We start from the raw sequence: 18,426 nt of genomic DNA, 5'->3' as shown, positions 1-18,426 counted from the left end.
CCTCGCACATGTATGTAACGCAATCTCACCAGAGCTGTATGACCCTGTCCGCCACCAAATGAGTATCTCGAATTTCTCGACACTACTTCGGTTCATCTTTCAGGATTCTTCCACGCCATCAATTCTTGCTATGCTGTGTCGAGCCTTTAGCGCCTGCCTTTGTTCTTCGAAAGGTGAGGAGGAACGGATACCTACCGCTCATCACTCTCACCGATTGGCAGTGTCTTCTCCACGAGGCCCCTTGTTCTCTTTGTCGATCCGGATCGCAAGGGATGCCCAGGTACTCAATCCCACATGGCACACAGTCAACTATCGAGAGTCGAACGATCTTATGAACAGATCTCGCTGATAGCGGGCACCTGTAGCTTCGATTGGCCCTGATGCAATGATGCCGACATACGGGAGTATTCGAAGCAATCTGACTTTCTTTGGTTCTGAGCAAACCGAGATAGCCAGAAGTTAGTCGTACATCTAACGTAATAGCGTCCATAACCCCGCATAGTTGCCCCGAAGGCTTTGCCTGGGGAGAAACTACAAATCTCGCTGCCGAACAGTGATCAAGAACTTCGTACGCCCCGCATCATTCTGAACAATAGACGCACAGCGTCATCGACGTCGCAATCGATAACTTGGACGGTGGCGCGTCTCCGCTGTCAGCGATATCGAGAGAGATCAACTCGGGCCGAGCGGGAAATGCGGCAAAACCCGATTAAACGCCCATGTGGCGTCACGTTCCGGCATAGCCAACGGCCCAAATAATCGTGAGGCTTGCTAAAGTCAGGTCGGCCCATCTTCACTTCATCGGATGATCGCGAGAGAAATGTGCATCAAATCAGCCAGGTCATCGACAATAAGATGGTGACCATGACTCTAGGACGAATAAACGAGTTCGAAATAACCATTCAAGCAACGAGAATCGTGCGACTACATTCTCCAGAAGAACCATGTAAGGTGAAGTAGAAATTGATACAGACGTAAATTTAGCGCCCCGCGCCAATCGCAGGACGGCGAGTTGAGTCTTGCAGACGGAGAGCGGACTTGCTTCATTTGAGCAGACTGGCCCGAAGGCATGGAAACCGTCTTGTCGCCATCCCGCGCTGGTGGTCGTCGCACTTCTCCCGCTTCGGGTAGCCATGAGAAAGCCGAGAGGTCGGGAGTGACTGTCTTGGTGAGGTCGGTGGTGCGGCCTGCAGATCAGCAATTGCCGTAATCATGAATTTCATCTGCGCTTCCTTGGATAGATTGCGTCGCGGGATGTCATTTTATTCACCTCCTCAGCCAAGGCAATCTCTGACAACTTCCCAGACTAATAAACTGTCCGAGCCGAGAGTGCCCGAGAAAGAACATTCTCGAAAGAAAGTTTGCGTTCGGGGTCTATGTGTCAACTTCAGGGATGTCAATTAAGGACTTGAATGCAAACTCAGTGAAACGGACGCCATATCCTGTAACAACCCTACTATGCTCAGCGCCTTTGGCCGTCATGTGGATAAAAACGTGGATTTACTTGCGCCCTTCTCGCAGTATCAGCTGAGTGGCTCTGGCTACCTTGTTTGTTGATAGAAAGAATCCTTGGCGTACGCTATTTTTACAGCCAATTCAGTTGTAATTGAGAGCACGTTTTAGGCGCTCCCCACTTGAGATTGTCGAGGATATAGGTGATCTTCTTTGTTGGAATGATGCTACGGAGTTGAGCAGATCAGTTGGTTTTAAAAATAATAGTAGGAACCATCGAACAGCCGTCTAACAATTCCCGAATGAATACAAGGGCTCACCACATCAACATTGCATGGCACGTTTGAGAAGGGCGACGGGTTGTTGACAGGCTATGGGCCAGAAGCTCCGTCTGGGATATCGAAGGAGGAACGCGTACACCTGCTCCTCACCTATGTATCTTTGGACTGCATTTCAATCACGAGATCAAGAAAAGAAGTGCGAAAGTAGTAGTAATGACGGCCAAAGTTTTTGGCCAGACGCTCCTCACGATCAATGATAGGTCGAGGCCAATAATGGTTTGGGGGTTGAGTCCATGGATAGCTGCGATGATGAAACATTCGTTGTGGGAGCAATAACCCGCTGCCGAGAAGCCGTCTAATCTGGATATGAGGTCAGCTTCGCGACCTTTGGCTGGAGGAGAGGCCAAGATAGCACCGTGCTTTTGAAATATGACATTCTCATTGGGTCCTTATGAGTCGGAGTCGCTCCTAAGTCTGGAGATATTACTACAGGGTGATTGAACGGACCTTTGATTCTTGAACGACGGTCCGAGCAGCAAAACCTCTCTCCGCAATATGGTTCTCCAATTTCAGGACGCAGCAATCTAAGCTAGAGGACGCCAGACATCGTGGGTTTGGGTTGGCAAAGAAATGTTTCGTGCATACGGCGCTATAACTGCGGCGGCGACACAGTGGATATGCCGGTGCATAGACCAGTTAATAACAGAGGCCCCTGAGGACCTTACGTCCTGTGGAAAGACATCCGTCTCTTACAAATAAATCTTTTGTCTCCCGCAGCTTCATATTTGAAACGCGTGCCCTCCTCGTGTATGGGAATAGCAGCGAGCAGAAGGGGCATCAGCCTAGAGCGGCTGGTTTGGGAGGCAGCAGGATCAGGTATATTATATACAAGCGTGTATCGAGTGGTCCGTGTATGTACAAATGCTGGAGCTGGGCTCGATGATGAGCTGTAGTGGTTATGCACAGGAAGTGTAGATGTAAGAAAATATTACATAGGTGGAACGAATCGCGGGAGATCGAAAATAGGCCAGAAGACGGTATGTACAGTTAAATATGTGCAATGCGTCGTGAACAAGGTAGATAGCATACAGAAGCCGAATGGTACTCGAGAGACGCGAGACCTCAATGTCGTGGTCGTGATAAGTCGCTTTGTCGGAGCTTAAAGGTCTGGGGTATCGGGCCGACGTCTTGATAGATTCGAAGATGCTGGGGGTGTCACTGGTAAGGATAGCCAGGGTATCCCTGGTTCCAGCCGCTTCCTCCCTGCTGCTGCTGCTGCTGCTGCTGCTGCTGCTGCTGCATAATATACGCTTGAAGCTGCTGGTTCTGAACGGCCAGCTCGTTGAGCCTCGCCTGCAGCTTCTGGTTTTCCTGCACCAGGAGGTCAACCTTGTACTGCAGCCCGGAGAGCGCGTCGGCAGCTGTTGGCCAATGTTAGAGAACTGTTGAAATATGGTTAAGGTGATCGAGAAAGGCACTTACAGCGCTGCAGGATGGTCGCGCGTTTGTCTGGCCCGCCTGTCAGAGACTGGAGCCGATCGATGAGCTTGCGTTCCTCATCGCGGTACTGGGCCTGGCTCTGCTTCTTCCGCTGACGATCTTCAGGGGTCATGCCCTCCTGGCTACCGGAGCCGTAGTCGGACTGCGCCCACTGGTTGCCGTAGTTATAAGGGTCCATGACGTGCGATGCGTGTAGCTTTGGGTGTTAGTGCTTGCGAAGACGACCTGTCCTTGAAGATGGCTCTGGTCGAGAACCTGGACGATTAAGCTGCTCGTTTGCTGGTGCAACAGCTGCTGGACGATTTCCTCCTCTCGTTCCTATCTGCATCTTATACATCTCCCAAGTGCTAGACACAGCTCAGCACATAGCTCTTTACGAGCTCTCGGGATTACGCTCGACGCGCTGCATCATGTCTCGAAAACATTCCCTTGACGCTGTTGTTTTCCGCCTAGAGAGGATCGTTGTGACTTCAGGGATGCACCGCAGGGAACGTTCCTTGTAAAAGGGACAGCAGTGCAAGAGGCACGCGGTAAGCGCCCGATCTAAGCCCTGGGTCCTTCTCCCGCGATTATAATCAGTTAATCAATAAACCACGTTTTTTATTAGTCTTGCGCGCCGCCCGCAATCGAGTTAGGATCGGATGGTTTTGTGTTTTTCAAGTCAATCACCGGAGAATGTGCTTTCCGTGCAAAACATAGGCTGTATAGTAGGTTAGCGTCGCTATTTCGCTGAGTACGATGCGATGGGCAAGGAAGCGAGTAAAGAGCCCCTGTATCGGATATTGCCGTTTCAGCTAGCAGGTGAGCCAATCGACAACCGAAGACGATTAGCTTTAGCATTCGGACTTCTATCTTGCAGTTTGTGCGGAGAGTATACGCTGGCTGTCCGTTGGCAACACGGAGCCGTAGAGGTCTTGTTCTCCTGGATACCTGAGCTCGGGGGAGGAATGGTACCGCTGAACGACGTCAGGGGGCTGTGGGGGCTGTGCGTCGGTGCGTACCTGCTTCTTAATTGAAGGGCACGTGTTGGTGCTTGTTTTTAGCTCGCGTGTGGGACGTCGACGCGTCCGCGGTCTCGCGATCGCGAGCGTACCAGTCACAACGCCGAATCTCTCCGGACGATGGCGCGCACATTGTCAGGCGAGTCAAGCGTCGATGTCAAGAAAACTCCGTCATTCAGAACGTTGCGCATTATAATATAAAAGATGCCGCTGAACAATGACTCTCTTTGACCAAGTCGAGTAACTACAACAAGAAATCTCCGTCCACCGGAACGTTCAGCATTTTGATAGTATCGCTGATAAGCGGTCAACGCGTGGATAGGCGCGACGGTAGCAAGCGTTGTACCCACGGTCATAAGTAAATCAAGCGCGCATTGATCAACGCACAGATGAGATTTTCGGCGCTTTATCCGTTATCCCTTCCAAGGGCTGCGCCAACAGCTTTGAAGATAACCCACTTTGCCAGTAGTAACTCCAAAAAACAGTGATACCAACAATTACTCACGGATATCAGCTGTGAAAAAAATATCTTCGGCAACTTCACAAATCACGGAAATCAGCGACACCAACTTTTCACGGAGATCAGCTATAACAACAGCACTTCCACGAAAACCAACGACACCAAAAGCCAGCTTCATTAGACAAAACGAGGTGATCGTCGTTGCGAAGATTAAGATCAAAAGTGGGATCCATCCTGACTTGACTGAAAAACCAACGGCAACACAGGCGTCCCATCACTTCAAAAACATCCAGTGAGAACAGCAGCATTAATATCAGTTCCGTGAAGGCCAACTGCATCAACGGCAACTACACAAAAAATCGACACAAAGTTCTCAAAGCAAGACGAGGTGAACTGAGTTCGTGATCCGCTGCACCCGGGCTGCGCCGACAGCAATTCCATGAAGATCAGCAGCGCCCCGCAATCATTCCACGTAAACCGACAAAACCAACTGTGCCAATGGGCTTGCGCAGAGAACGGCAGCGCCATACGGCAGCCTTACAAACGGTCGACGGTCGACATCCAAGACCCCAGCCAAAATCAAGCAAATTTAAACTTCGCGGCAGCAGCAGCAGCAGCAGGCAAGATCCGCGAACGCTCCATCAACATCGCAATAGATAGAGAATCACGACCGCACGGGGGCAGCCTACAACTCGTCCTATGGGGCGTCTACAACCAGTCTACCGCTGGCTGATATACTCCATCAGCCCGCCCCACCACGCCAACGCGCCTAGCGCACGGGATCCCCCGAATGCAGAGCCGGTGCCGCTTTGGGTGCGCGCGCCGTAGTACGCCATCGCAATGCCCAGGACGAGGACTGCGCCCGCGAGCACCGTGCGCCGCGCAACGATGCGGCCCGCGAGCGTCCGCGTCACTCCCTTCCTCCCCCCGGCGCCCCTGCGCGTCTGCCGGGCGGGCCTCGCGGGCCGCCGTGGCGCCCGGCGTGCGTCCTCGAACGAGCTGTCGAGGTCGCTGTCGTCCTCGCCGCCCTTGGACGGCTCCGGGAACGGGTACACGATCTCCTCCGGGTGGCTGACCATATCTTCGGCGGCGGCGGAGGAGGGGAGGAGCGAGGGGTCTTCGTGCCATGTGTGCATTGCGCTTTTGGGTCCGAGGATGGAGGGGACGCTGAGTGCGGGGTGCGAGGGTGGGTAGAGCGCGTAGAGCTCGGAGGCGCGGGCGAGGAGGGAGGGGAGAGGGGTTGGCGTGGGGGAGGAGTGGGAACGGGGAAGTGGGGAGTCGGAGGAGCACGAGGAGGCTGAGTCGGCGTCTGAGGCTGGGGCAGTGGAAGCGCCGTTGGGGAGGTCGACGTTGTCCGTGTCAAGACGTGGACTTGGACAATCGCCGGTGCTTGGGGTGGGTTCTTCAGAATCAGAAGCAGAAGTGGCTGATGGTACAGAATTGGGTGCACCGTTGGGCACCGGAGGTTGCTCCCCGTCCCCGTTCTCATTCTCCATCGCAATCTGTTCGGTCGCGATCGACGGCGAGGTGACGGGATACGCGTCTTTCTTCTTTGAGGGAGAACCCTGAGCTTCGTTTGCGTCTGATTCGGATCCAGATGGGGCAACGTCTGTCGGCGTCTCATCATCCATGGCGCCATCGTGATCAGCGTCTGGATCGTCGGTGCTGGCGGAGCTGTCGGTTTCCCCAGAGTGGGCAACGAGCGTCTCCCCATCTGGTTCGCTAATTGTGTCGCCGGGCAGTACATTCAGATCGGACGGCGTCGTTCCGTCGATGGAGACGGCCACGTTGTGCTTGTCCACTGCCCCGCCTCCTATCTGTTCAGAGGTCGCAACATCAGCTGCTGGTCCGGTTGCAGCACCGGGCTTCTCGGAAGCCCTGCCGTCGTCGTCGCTGAGCGGAGGCAAGCCGCTCAGCAGGGAATGGATGAGGCCTTCCTCGTCTTCTTCCACGAGCCGCTCCACTTCTTCTTTGCGCGCTAGAATAATCTGTGATGCAAGGCAAGCATAGATTGATGAAGTGTCAACCGCTGGTATGAAAGAAAATAGGGTGGTTCTTGAGAGCTTACTGCTGCGGCGAGATAGACGACCGTGATCGGGGGGCGACACAGGAGGTAGTCGAAGACGTGCTGGATCAGAGGCAGAGTTGGCATGTCGTGGGAGAAGAGGGTGAGGAGGTTGGAGAGGGCGAAGAACGGGAGGGGGGATGTGCTGTGGGTACGACACGTTCTGAGATGAACAGCTGGAAGTTGAGACGGGTGTGAGAACACGTACCTTTCGAGGACGGAAGCGTAAGGTCCATCGACGAGGCGGAGAAGGTTCAATAATATCCTAAGAAGAGCTTTAGTTGTGGGTGATAATATTGAAGCGGTTCTGTGTACCTCAGGAGGCCGAGTACGGGCTCTAGTGTAAGACCCATGGAATCGCGAACTCTATGCAAGCTGAGCTGTTCTACGCATGGGAGCTGCAGCTCTTCGGGTAGTGTCAGAAACAAAACAGTAACTATGTCGTGGTATCCCTGCCGTACAAAACTCGTTACCCCATCTGTCATAACATAACACAGCCAGGCAAAAACGCACTTGAAAGTAATGTAGCTTTCTCCGTTTACGAAAGAAGGTTACGAGCAGATCGTGTAATTGTGACTGAAGCTTCTCCCGATCAGCACCGACCTGAACTATAATGAATTCACGTTTGAGTATCACGATACCCGGGAACGGACTATAACACAGCGAGTTCACCTACTGGGTAAAGTACGAAGCTGCGGTTGGTGTCAAGCCCAATCTGGTGCTCATCCGGGTGGGGTTGCGGGTCAGGCGTGGCGACAGCGGATGTTTCATCCGTGCTTGCGTCCCGATCATGTTCGGAGGCCCGTGGTTCGCTGGAGCTGTGCTGTGAGGGAGCGGAGATGGCGTTGGCGTGCAAGAGCTTCGCCCTGGAAGAGAACAAGGACGGGAAAGAGGTGGGGGGTGAGTAAGTTTGCACAGCAAGCGTGAGTGGGGAGTAAATGGGCGTCTCAACGAGCACTAACCAGAGTTGTGCTCTTTCTTCTCCGAATCCACCGGGGCGAAGGCTACGTTCTCGGAGTGCTTTCCAGTTGATGGTGGTGTCTAGGGTATTGTTCTTTGCATCCTGTGTCTCTGGAATGTCCTCTGGAGACATTCCGTTGTAGTGAGGAGTGGTGGAGGTAAGTGAAGCCCGAGCGCTTGGAACGAGCTGGGCTAATTGACATGTTTTTCGTAGAGAAGTAGGATATATATGGAAGGTACAGAGGAAACGGAAAGGGAATTTACTCGTGATTTCGTCATGATTTCATTTTGCCGAGGCCAGCCGTGCTTGACACGCCCACCGGTGCAGGTCCAGTCTGTGCTGAAGACGCCGTCGACCGTATACCCTCTGCTCCTTGTCGCGCTCGTGTCCTCCACGTCTTCATATCCCTCTGCCACAGAAAATGAGGCGAACCGCATTTCCCCGCTCCAGTGTCCTTATCCTCGGACAGAGTTCCGTCCAGAGCCTGCTTCCGTCCACGCTCATAACTCAAATCGAATCTCTCCTCGACGTGCACCGCATACAGGATGCCCTTGGTCTCGCGGATCAACAGAGAAGGAAACTAGAAGGCCAGCTGCACGCAGACGCCGACGAGGTCCGTTTCCCCACTTCGTTTCAGCTCAGCCATATGCCTCATGTCTTTCACTTTGCATTTTGCTGCACATGCGCGTCTAACCGCCTCTTGTTTCATTTTCTCTCCTACTTTTCGACGAAACGACACATTGTATACTGCAACTTGCTGCAAAACGCCACACTTCCACTTCCACCTTCGCCCTCGTCCATCTCCGCACATCTACATATCCACAACTCGTTTTCATGCATCCCGCATCCGGCGCTTGATAGACGGAAGAGCTCGCATACGTGTACCAGTGCATCGGCTTCAAGTGTCTCTCCGAGACCCTCTTCGCAGACGCCGGCCAGGCGCTCTACACCGGAAAGCTCGACCCGCGCGTGCTCATCAGCTACTTCCCAGATCTCCGCGGCGCCCTCTTTGGCGAGGACGATGCGGCGGACGTGTATGCGGGCGTCGCGGAGCACATGCCCCCTGAGGCGTCCGTGGACGACATCAGTGAGTTCTCTTCCTCCCGCCGCTCCCGTCCCCTATGTTCGTGCTCGTTTGGCGTTGGTTGGACGTCTATCGGTGTTCTGTGTTGCTTTTTTGTGTTTTGCGTTTTTCTCCGTGCTACGATTCTCTTCTTTCTCTTTCTCGCCCCTCTGCCGGCACCCGCTCACCCGCCCCTTTCCCCACTTCCGCGCACATCACGTTTGCTTTGGCCTTTTCGTACCCCACATTCACGTCCCACGTTCCATGCATTATCATGTATCGTGCTACCGTGTTCGTATTGGTGTTCCCCGTGTTATCGTGCCCACCCCACGTTCCCCGGTCTGCGCTGCGCGGTGCGGAACTGACAGTCGCCGCGAACCTAGTCAGGAACTACTCGCCCCACCTGCCGCCAAACACCCGCGAGGCGAAGCCGACCGTCGAGCTGCGCAAGATCCTCCTCGGCGACGCACACGCGATGCTCGAGACGTTTCTCCGCCGTCTCCGCGCGGGGCGGCCCCCGTCCCCGCCCCAGGACGCGGGAGGAAAGGGCAAGGCGAAGGCGATCGACGTGCATAGGGTGTGTGTCTTCGCGGTGTACTATGGGTATATGTGGATTGATAAGCGGACGGACGGAGCAGGTCGTGGACACGGTGCTCGCGAAGCTGTACGCGCTCAACGGGAAGCCAGGGGACCTCGCGCAGCTGCTGCAGAGCCAGAACGACGTCGTGCTCCCCGAGCTGGAGCCCATTCTCGAGCGGACGGGGCAGCTCGCGGCGCTGTGCGCGCTGTACAAGCAGCGCGGAGAGGATGCGAAGCTGCTCGAGGCGTACTCGAAGTGAGCGGTGTCCGTTATCTTCCCTCGCTTGGGACGGATGACTAACGACTTTGCGCAGGATCGTGGAAGGAACGTGGACCGATCCGTCCGTACGGGATCCGCTCGGCCGCATGGTCGAGGTGCTGACGTCCAAACGCGACCGCGCGCTGAACCAGCGGTGGGCGATATGGCTCTCGAAGCGAGACCCGAAGCGCGCGATGAAGGTGCGTTTCTCCTCCCAGCACTGCGCACTGTGATAACGCTGTGGGTGATCACCTCTGATCCTCGTTTTTTTCCGTTGGCAGATCCTGACCTCCAGGGATTCGAGCAAGAAGGGAAGCAAGGTGGAGGACGATCTCGCGATGCTCGAGCAGCTGCGAGAGGCGAATCCGGTGGCGGCGGCGCAGTTCTTGGAGCACCTTATTATGCAGAAGCGGAGTACGGTGCGTGAATTTTTTGGTGCTGGCTCTACGTAAGCACGGACGCTGACGGTTGATGGGGTGTGTATAGGACAAGACACTGCATAATCAACTTGCGACGACGTGCATCGACGACGTTCTCCAGCACCTCGCGGACGAGTCCGTGCTGAAGCTCTGGCGCGCGAAGGGTATGCCTTCCTCTCATTGATACTGTTACCACAGTGCTAATATACAAGTGTGCAGCATCCTCGTACGCCTCATCAACAAGCATATCCTCCTTCCTGTCCTACTTCGCATTCACGACGCCCGACTCGCCCTCGAAGCGCGCGCGGCTCAAGGCGATCCTGTTTCTGCAGGGCTCGGCGCACTACGACGTCGCGGCCGCCAGACAGCGGCTCGCGGAGCACGCGAAGGTGTTGCCGCTCGAGATGGCGATTCTGGATGGAAAAGTGCGTCATCATTCGCGCCTTGCCGTGCCATGCCATGCCATGTCATGACAGGGAAACACCAGCACCGCAGCTGACCACTGCAATCTTTGGCACGATAACAGCTCGGGAACCACCGCGACGCGCTCGCGACGCTCGTGCGCGCGCTCAAGGACGGCGTGTCGGCCGAGGCGTACTGCACGCTCGGCGGGCACATCGTGTCGCCGCGCGCGGCGCTCGTGCTCGGCGAGAAGGTCGATCTGCTCGCGTGGGCGGGCGCGTTTTTCGGCGAGGCGCCGGCTGTTGCTGCGTCTGCTGTTGCCATGACGAGGTCCAGGTCCGGTGGGGGCTCGGGCAATGCAGGAGGAGGAGGGGGGCGAGGGGCGGGGGTCGTTGGAGGGGTGGTTCCGCTGGAGAGGGAGAAGAGCGTGGATAAGGGGTTGAAGCAGCGGTTGTTGAGGTTGCTGTTGGAGGTGTATATGGAGGACGGGTGAGTTTTGGGTCACACTTGGAGAGTGTACGGTGACTGATCGGCTGCACAGGGAGTCGGCGCGCACGGCGAAGCTGCTCAACTCGCAAGCGGCGAATCTCGATGTCGTCGACGTAAGTGCTGTTCTCGCCTTTCCTACCTGCCTACCTATCACCTAACGGCTGCTCGCCCCATGCGCACACACAGATTGTTCCACTCGTACCGCCCGACTGGCCGCTCGACGTCCTCTCCTCGTTCCTCGCACGCTCGTTCCGGCGCACACTACACGCACGGCACGAGGCGCAGATCGTGAAAGCGGTCTCGAGCGGGCAGAACCTGCGCGTCGCAGACGACGCATGGTTCGTGCTCCGCGAGGCGGGCGCGCTCGTCGAGGAGGCCACCGAGGACGACGGCGAGGGAGGTGGAGCGAGCGCGGGGCAGAGTTTCGACGAGAAAGCGGGGATGGCCGAGAAGGTCGCGGTGCATCTTCAAGCCCAGGCCCAGGCCCAGGCGCAAGCAGAAGCGGTGGATATTAATGCGCATGAGAGATAGGCTGCAGCTGCGGGCCTCTCCGTGCGTGCTGTGGACATCGTGAAGTGTTCCTTCTGCTTTGGTTTACCAACATGGGTCTGCGTGTGTACGAAGGGCCAGGCGAGGCAAAGCTGCCGGCCTTTTTTGCATCGCCGCTCCGGGAGACGATTTCAAAGTGTTATCGTATCGTGATAACACTTTGGACCAAGCGGACGCGGCACCGAGATTTGCTCAGGAGGACTCCTGTTCGCCGTCGCCGCCATTGGGGCCGGGATGGTGTGCTCTCCGCGTTTGGATATGTTATAGCTCTGCGGGTCACCGGATATATCTTGCTCCTCTAATTATAATCTAGTCTCGCCTTCGGTTTTATCAGACTCTTTCTTATCGGACGTGTGTAGGCGCTGGTGATAGCGCTTTGCTCCTGTCCTTCTATTTCCTCTTGATTGTTGACTACCTCCTGAGGATTTTCTCTTGCTGATTTTGATTTACGACGCGATGGCGGAGGTCTCCATCGGAAGCCCGGGGGTGCAATTGGCTATATACGCGGGTTGAGATAGCGGTGTCAACTGTGATTATCAGACGCTCAGACAGGGCAGAGCGAGAGTGCATGCGTTGCTCAGCCTCGTCTTGATCTTGTCTCTCTGAGGGGTTGTCGGTGGCTTGTGATTATGAGTGCGTATCATCCCTCGAGACAGGATCTCAGGGGCCGACATGCGCCGCGCCGATCGAGGATTAGGGAGTAACATGGACGGATATTGTGACGCGTGTGGCTGTACGTATCAGTGATTCAATGCATCCCTGAGAAACGTTTGAAGGCCGAATGGGCAGGTATGAGAGGACGCTGGAGAATGTTCGTCTGGTGTCTGATGACAAGGCTTAGTCGGTAGGTTGTTTACTGTTATGATCAGTGCCTGGGAGTAAGAAGTGGTGGCGCGCGAGGACGTATTGTATTGACGAGTGAATGCTGATAACGACTGAATGTTTTGGTTTGGGGTACCTGATGTTAGACGTAAAACCAGAACAAGAGGGCGTTCGTCGTGAATCGTGGGGACACAGCAGAGGTATTGACGCTGTTGACTATTCTTGCATTCTCGAGGATAGAGCGCTGTGAGACGATGGACGTGACAGGCAGAGAGCAATAACACGTTGCGAGGGCCGATCTCCTTCTTTGAGTGGGGACATATGGGTGCATTGATGTGTTTTCTTCTTCTTTCTGGTGGACAATGTAAAGGCGGAGCTCATCGCGAGATAACGCCGCGAGAGATTGACAAGGACGTTGCTTATGGGTCTACATCGATGACGAAGCTGCGAAATATAGCAAAGCGACAGCGCGTTTTATACCGGAGACAATATCGAAGGAATCCGCCGTTTCTTGCGATAAGGAACGATTCACAAAGGAAGCTTCTTGCATTCCAGACGGCGATGCAACTTTGACGTATACGACGTGCGCGCCCGTGCACGAGATTATTACTGCGCTTACCTGTTGTGCTCACCTGTCTCGCATGGATCAGGATCGTGATTGTTTGGGTGTTTCGAATGTGCGCAGTCGGCCCAAGGTAGATGCGAGCCGCGTCGGCCAGTCGAGTAGCGGGGGCAGTTTGCGATTCTGGATGCCGGGACGAGGGCGGATGACCGAAAATGGAAAGGAGGGCCCGAGAAATCTTATCTGAATCTGGCTGCATAAGGTTATCACATGCCTTTTGCCCTGGGTGGGCGGTGGTGGTATATGAACCCTAACTGTCGCGCTTTGTCGCAACTCATCCACTTATCTCTTTTCTCTTCCTCCCTCTTCCTCGCCCACTTGAACACTCGCCTAATAATTCTGCAATGGCAACTCAGACCCAAACCAGCCCTCAGAACGGCCAGGCTCAGCAGCCCTCAGAGCTGACTGTCATCACCCGTGTCGCGTCCATTCCCCTCGTCGCGTCCTCACTCGGGCAGCTCCATACTGTCCTCTCCTCCAACACCCTCACACGCACTCCCTACTCCCTCGCAGAGTCTGTTTCCAAGTCTGCTTATTCCTACTCCCAGCCCCTTCAGCGCAGCCTCGCTCCCCTGCTTGTCCGCGCAGACGGCTTCGCCAACAAGGGTCTCGATGTTGTCGAGTCCCGCTACCCCTACCCCTTCAAGGCCACTCCTGAGGATGTCGTCAAGCTCGTCAAGGAAGGCCGCGAGAGTTCGTACAAGAGCTTCGACGAGCGTGTTCGCACACCCGCTTTCGAGGTTGCTCAGGGGATCGACCAGGTCAGTCTTAGTTTGGCATGTGATTCTCCGAGGGAGGATTCCAATCTCGCTTAACGCTTCCTTTCTTCGTGACGTCGATTTCTTACGCTCCATCACAGAGATTCGCACCCGTTGTCAACTACTTCGAGGTCATCGTGAACAAGACCAACGGCGGCGACTCGCCCGCGTCCTCGCCCGCCTCGGATGCGAGCCAGTTCCAGTACCAGCGCGCCTATGAACTCTCGAAGCACCTCCGCGACAACGTCTACGTCTACTCGCACGAGCACCTCAAGCAACTCCAGGAGCAAAATGTGTTTGTGTGCGTACCCATATGATTTTCCGCGTCTCAATATAAGCGCCCGTTCTAATCACGATCATAACAGTCAACGCGCGATGGAGTCCGCGCAGTCGATCCAGACCCTCGCCTCGGCGGGGTACACCAACGCTCAGACGCGCATCCACGCCCTCTCGGACAACATCCTCACCGAGTTGCAGAAGCTGCAACAGTCGTCCGCGCAGCTCCCGCAGACGCTCCAGTCCTCGTACCCGGACGTCTCTAACACGGTCGCGCAGTTGAAGGAGATCATCACTGCAAAGGACGTGCCGCTCAACGAGAAGGCGGGCAAGATCGGAGCCGAGGTCCGCGAGCGCGTGAACCCGATGCTCGAGCGACTTTCGCAGCGGATTGGCGATCTCGTCCATGTTCTCGGTGCCAAGAAGGAGGAGGCCAAGGAGGAGGTGCAGCAGCGTGCCAACGGGACTGCACAGGTTGTGCAGTGAGCGGCTGGTCCTTTTTCCTTTTCTATATGGTTTGGTCTTCCCCTTCTTCTCTTTTTCGATTCTTGTACGCCTATCATAGTTGGGCTGGGCCCTATCACGCCTCGTCCGTCTACATATAAGTTATGCCATAGACTCTAGATTCTTCTCTGCATCCTCCTCTTATCATCGATCGATATGCATGGCATGTAATCCTGTCCCCATCTCACATCTCTCGCGCTCCGGGCTCAGCACCTCTCTATGTCTCGTCCTCCTTACAAAGGAGCCGTCCCGTCTGTATGTGTATAGCTTCTGTATGTTGAATACGAAGTGGTACGGATACATTCAAAATGAGCTACTCCACTCTATCCCTAATTGATAAGCAATATATAAAGTGATCTCAACTTCAGCGCAGCGCACAGTAAATAGCCCAGCTACTGAAACGCGCTCTAGATTCCAGCCTCGCCCTCGCCCTGCGTGGCCCGCTCTGCCGCCTCCAACGCCCCCGCGAACCAGCTCAACAGCACGTCTCTCTCCTCGAGCCCGATGCTGACGCGTACGAGGCCCTCCTCGACGCCCCAGCCCGCGGCCCAGGGCAGCTCGGCATAGTGCGCGAGGATGGTGTACGGGCACGCGAGCGTGAAGTTGGTGCCGAGCGAGGGGCCTTTCATACACGGTAGCGCGTCAAAGAAGGCGCGTGAGGCGAGCAGGGAGGTGAACGTGAGGCTGAACAGACCGCCGTATCCGCCCTCGGGGACGCCGGTCGTTGGGGAGAGGACGCGGCAGGTGGCGTAGTTGTGTGGTGTGATGTATTTTGGGTAGAAGACCTGGTTGATGATGGGTGGTTTGGTGTTCTCATTCGGGAGTGAAGATGTGGGGGAAGAGGAAGAGGCAAGCGCAGCAGAGCGCGCATGGAGAAACTCGCACACCGCGAGCGTGTTCTCGTCTACCCTCCTCACGCGCCTCGCAAAGTCGCGCGAGTTGCGCTCCATAAACAGCGCGTCCTCCGCCCAATACACGTCCTCGTACTGCGCGCCCATCGTGCGCTTCAGCGCGGGATAGTGCGCGCCTGCGGGGTTGAGCACGAGCGCGCCGCCCATGGCGTTCGCGTCGCCGCTGAAGATCTTGCTGAGCGAGGAGACGACGATGTCCGCGTGCGGGAGCACGGCGACGTTGAGGAAGTTGCCGATCGTGTCGTCCACAACTAGAATGAAGTTGTGCTTGTCGGCGAGCGCACGCAGGCGCGGGAGCGGGGCGGAGCGCAGGAGCGGGTTGGACGGGAATTCGGTGAAGAGGGCGAGGATCGGGCGCTCGCCGTCGTTCTCGCTCTCGTTAGGGGAAGAAGAAGGAGAGGCGAGAATGCGCTCGAGCTCATCCACATCTTCGTCCAGCCCGTGGCCCAGGAAATAGCACCCCGGCCCCCACTTCTCGAGGATCTTAAGCGTGTCCGTGTACGGGAACCCGAAACACACGCTCTTCGCGCTCTCGCGCACGCCCGCGGGGGCAGCGCCGAGCGCGAGCTGGTGCGCGCTCCAGATCGCGGACATGCCGGTGGGGAAGAGGAACACGTCGTGCTCCGTCACGCCGGGCACGCCGCGCGAGGACGGGCCGAGCGGCGCGAGGGGCTCTTCTGCGCCGGCTTGGCCGATCGCGTCATCCGCGTCGGAGGGGGCGGGGGAGGGCGAGTCGTCGTGCAGGAGGACGCCGGCGATGCGTCTGCGCAGGGCGCGTTTGGCGTGTGGGGCAGAGGATAGGGGGAGATTGCGGCCGTAGCGCTCTTCGAGGTACATGGTTTGGTCGCGAGATAGGGATTCTGCATCTGGTGGCGTGGTTTGTGGGACGGAGGGTGAGGGAGCGGGTTGGGCTGCTGTGGTGGGAAACACGGGCGAGGACGAGGACGACGCAGAGAGCTTGGGCGTGCTCTTGACGGAATAGTGCCTGTTAGGTGCTTTGAAGGCCACGCGGGAGTTTGAGAATGCTGGCGTGGTGGGCGAGGCGGGGGCCGCCTGGGAAGCCGGCTCAGAAGACGCATCAAGGAGTGTGAGACAGTGTTCCGCGAGGCGGGACGACACGATCATGCCGCAGTGCTGCCAAAACTGCTTTGCGTACGGGAACACGTCGGGCTGAAAGAGTGCAATGTGGATCTCAGCAGATCGGTGGGCGGTGTCAGCGTCGCCATTGCTGGTGCTTGTGCCAGCAGAGCTGCTCCCCGCCCGTTGATGCTTGAGTATGGTGGGTGAGGGAGGCGGGGAGGACGCAATGAAGTACTGCACGAGCCGAACGTGGCCTTTCTTCCCCTCCTTGGCGAGCCGATCGAGGATGAATGCGCGGCAGTGCTCCGCGACCCTACGCGACGGGCAGAGCAGACATTTTTCGCCGCCCTGTCCGAATTTCTGCTCGCATATAGCCGCTAACTGTCAAGCCAAAGAGAGTGGCACATGGACGGGTCGCAGAGCCACAAAGGACGAAAGTCAGAAGACGGGTTGGAATGGGGATGGGCGAACTGGGCACACCTTCTGTACAGACCGATGGATGAAGAAACGCGGGTATCCGGTGACCATGGCGTCGGCGACGCGTTTCTCGCCTTCCTCGTATCCGATATTGTCGCGCCATGTGGGAAGAGAGACTGAGATCGCATGCGATGTGAATGGTGGGACAGCTGCACCGAGCGGCTCGCTCGTGCTGGCGAAATTGGGCGGGGCGACGGCTGCGCTCATGATGGCTTTGAAGAGTGTTTCAGTCTTGGCCTGGGGTGTCTACGAGGGAGATGTTGTGTAGATGACGGAGGTATGGGAGGAAGAGAATGTGGGGGAGAGATGGAAAGGTGGGTGCAGGGAAAACATGAGTCAAGGTGGGGTGGTGCCATGGTGGAAATGAATCTAATCGCGCATATAGCCCGAAGCCTGGTCTCGCGCTCGGCCGAAATGTTGACATGATCACACTTGTCTTCTCCAAGTCTTCTCTCGTTTCTCTTGCTCGCTCGTTTGTGCTAAAACCATGACATGCATATCTCTTCTGTCATTCAGTTTTGACTCTCTCTCTCCCTCGGACACATTCTGTCTTCAGAGACGGTGGCGAGGCAGCCAAGGAGGCAGCTGCATGCTCCCTGCTTGAAATATTGTCACCGAAGAGGCAGCTTGAACGGCTACAGCTTACGCGGACCATGTTTATTCCCGTAGCGCCCTTGTTTTCACGACACCGAATTTAATGTCTAGCGCCGGTAGTCGACAGCGGCCCTTGGGTGCGCCACGTTCAAACAGTGGGTGTACACTCTGCAGTGTAAACTCACCGCTTAGCTGACACCCCTAGACTACCGGGAAAGCATTTGGTACAAGCTCTCACAGGAATGTGTTCACGCCGCTGCCTACGATTCTCCCGACCGCGAGCCCTCCGCCACCTGCCTTGAAAACACCCGGGTCGACCTCCTCCATGCTCTCCGAGTGGCGGTCGACCAGCCGCGCTCAGGTATCCTCTGGCTGTCGGGGGAGTCCGGTTCTGGCAAGTCAGCAGTCGCGCATACATTCGCAGAGAGCTTGCGTAGGCGAGCATCACTAAATGGGCGGTCCAAATATAAGTACATGAGCAGTAGTAGAATCCGTTATAACTGACACCGTACCTTAGTGATATTTTGAATCTCCAGCACGAGTGGAGCGTAAAGTCCGTTTTTAACATACAGGAAATCAGACCAAAATCAGACGGTGAAATGGTCAGATCAGGGATGATATTATAATATTGATGGCTATCTTACCGTTGACGGTGCCTGCATGATAATTACATGATAAGATCGGCTGGTGTTTTATGCCGTATGATAAAAGCTCACACCATATGATGAGGACTCGCAATCTCGCCCATGATTCCAATGACAAGACATTCATTGTGAATATTATATAGTACATGATGTAGCATTATGCGAGGTTAAACCGATGAACGAGGATAATACACGAGAGCAGCAGCAGTAGACGAGCGCAGGCGCAGGAAGTACAAAGAAAGAATAAAGCGTATAGAC

The 18,426-nt window shown here is 55.9% G+C and overlaps 4 protein-coding genes across 4 annotated transcripts; 1 reads left to right on the top strand and 3 right to left on the bottom strand.

Annotated features, from left to right (window-relative positions):
• Window positions 1-2,750: 2,750 nt before the first annotated feature.
• On the bottom strand, window positions 2,751-3,411 carry CONPUDRAFT_145570 (uncharacterized protein; the record flags this gene model as incomplete). The annotated part of the gene is made up of 2 exons (XM_007773142.1): window positions 2,751-3,154; window positions 3,216-3,411. The coding sequence occupies 2 exons, from the start codon at window positions 3,409-3,411 to the stop codon at window positions 2,949-2,951; spliced, it is 402 nt and encodes a 133-aa protein (XP_007771332.1). The 3' UTR covers window positions 2,751-2,948.
• Window positions 3,412-5,081: 1,670 nt separating this feature from the next.
• Window positions 5,082-7,857, bottom strand: CONPUDRAFT_145569 (uncharacterized protein). The gene is made up of 7 exons (XM_007773141.1): window positions 7,722-7,857; window positions 7,432-7,625; window positions 7,273-7,367; window positions 7,075-7,211; window positions 6,968-7,024; window positions 6,763-6,904; window positions 5,082-6,682 (listed from the first exon to the last, which is right to left on the bottom strand). Exons 1-7 carry the CDS (start codon window positions 7,850-7,852, stop codon window positions 5,414-5,416), a joined length of 2,025 nt encoding a protein of 674 aa, XP_007771331.1. The 5' UTR covers window positions 7,853-7,857; the 3' UTR covers window positions 5,082-5,413.
• A 213-nt stretch (window positions 7,858-8,070) lies between these two features.
• On the top strand, window positions 8,071-11,805 carry CONPUDRAFT_108076 (uncharacterized protein). Its single transcript, XM_007773140.1, has 11 exons — window positions 8,071-8,333; window positions 8,582-8,807; window positions 9,152-9,360; window positions 9,422-9,618; window positions 9,677-9,821; window positions 9,903-10,040; window positions 10,108-10,204; window positions 10,260-10,465; window positions 10,567-10,931; window positions 10,984-11,044; window positions 11,118-11,805. Exons 1-11 carry the CDS (start codon window positions 8,142-8,144, stop codon window positions 11,460-11,462), a joined length of 2,181 nt encoding a protein of 726 aa, XP_007771330.1. The 5' UTR covers window positions 8,071-8,141; the 3' UTR covers window positions 11,463-11,805.
• Window positions 11,806-13,379: 1,574 nt separating this feature from the next.
• On the bottom strand, window positions 13,380-17,202 carry CONPUDRAFT_83744 (PLP-dependent transferase). The gene is made up of 4 exons (XM_007773139.1): window positions 16,934-17,202; window positions 14,048-16,834; window positions 13,781-13,983; window positions 13,380-13,682 (listed from the first exon to the last, which is right to left on the bottom strand). The coding sequence occupies exons 1-2, from the start codon at window positions 17,135-17,137 to the stop codon at window positions 14,870-14,872; spliced, it is 2,169 nt and encodes a 722-aa protein (XP_007771329.1). The 5' UTR covers window positions 17,138-17,202; the 3' UTR covers window positions 13,380-13,682; window positions 13,781-13,983; window positions 14,048-14,869.
• Between the last annotated feature and the right edge of the window lie 1,224 nt (window positions 17,203-18,426).

Source organism: Coniophora puteana (assembly GCF_000271625.1).
Source record: "Coniophora puteana RWD-64-598 SS2 unplaced genomic scaffold CONPUscaffold_10, whole genome shotgun sequence".
In the NCBI taxonomy this organism is placed as follows: Eukaryota; Fungi; Basidiomycota; class Agaricomycetes; order Boletales; family Coniophoraceae; genus Coniophora; species Coniophora puteana.
Note: the sequence above shows the minus strand (reverse complement) of the source record. Positions and strands in the feature narration are given on the sequence as shown.

Bases quoted from the DNA above. Each gene is read 5' to 3' on its own strand.
- CONPUDRAFT_145569 (XM_007773141.1), bottom strand. From the start codon at position 7,852: ATGTCTCCAGAGGACATTCCAGAGACACAGGATGCAAAGAACAATACC. The intron at 7,626-7,721 runs GTTAGTGCTCGT...GTTCTCTTCCAG, and splicing joins GAAGAAAGAGCACAACTCTG to GGCGAAGCTCTTGCACGCCA. The intron at 7,212-7,272 runs GTGCGTTTTTGC...TTTGTACGGCAG, and splicing joins GAAAGCTACATTACTTTCAA to GGATACCACGACATAGTTAC.
- CONPUDRAFT_108076 (XM_007773140.1), top strand. From the start codon at position 8,142: ATGAGGCGAACCGCATTTCCCCGCTCCAGTGTCCTTATCCTCGGACAG. The intron at 9,619-9,676 runs GTGAGCGGTGTC...GACTTTGCGCAG, and splicing joins CTGCTCGAGGCGTACTCGAA to GATCGTGGAAGGAACGTGGA. The intron at 10,205-10,259 runs GTATGCCTTCCT...ACAAGTGTGCAG, and splicing joins GAAGCTCTGGCGCGCGAAGG to CATCCTCGTACGCCTCATCA.
- CONPUDRAFT_83744 (XM_007773139.1), bottom strand. From the start codon at position 17,137: ATGAGCGCAGCCGTCGCCCCGCCCAATTTCGCCAGCACGAGCGAGCCG. The intron at 16,835-16,933 runs GTGTGCCCAGTT...TTGGCTTGACAG, and splicing joins TCCATCGGTCTGTACAGAAG to TTAGCGGCTATATGCGAGCA.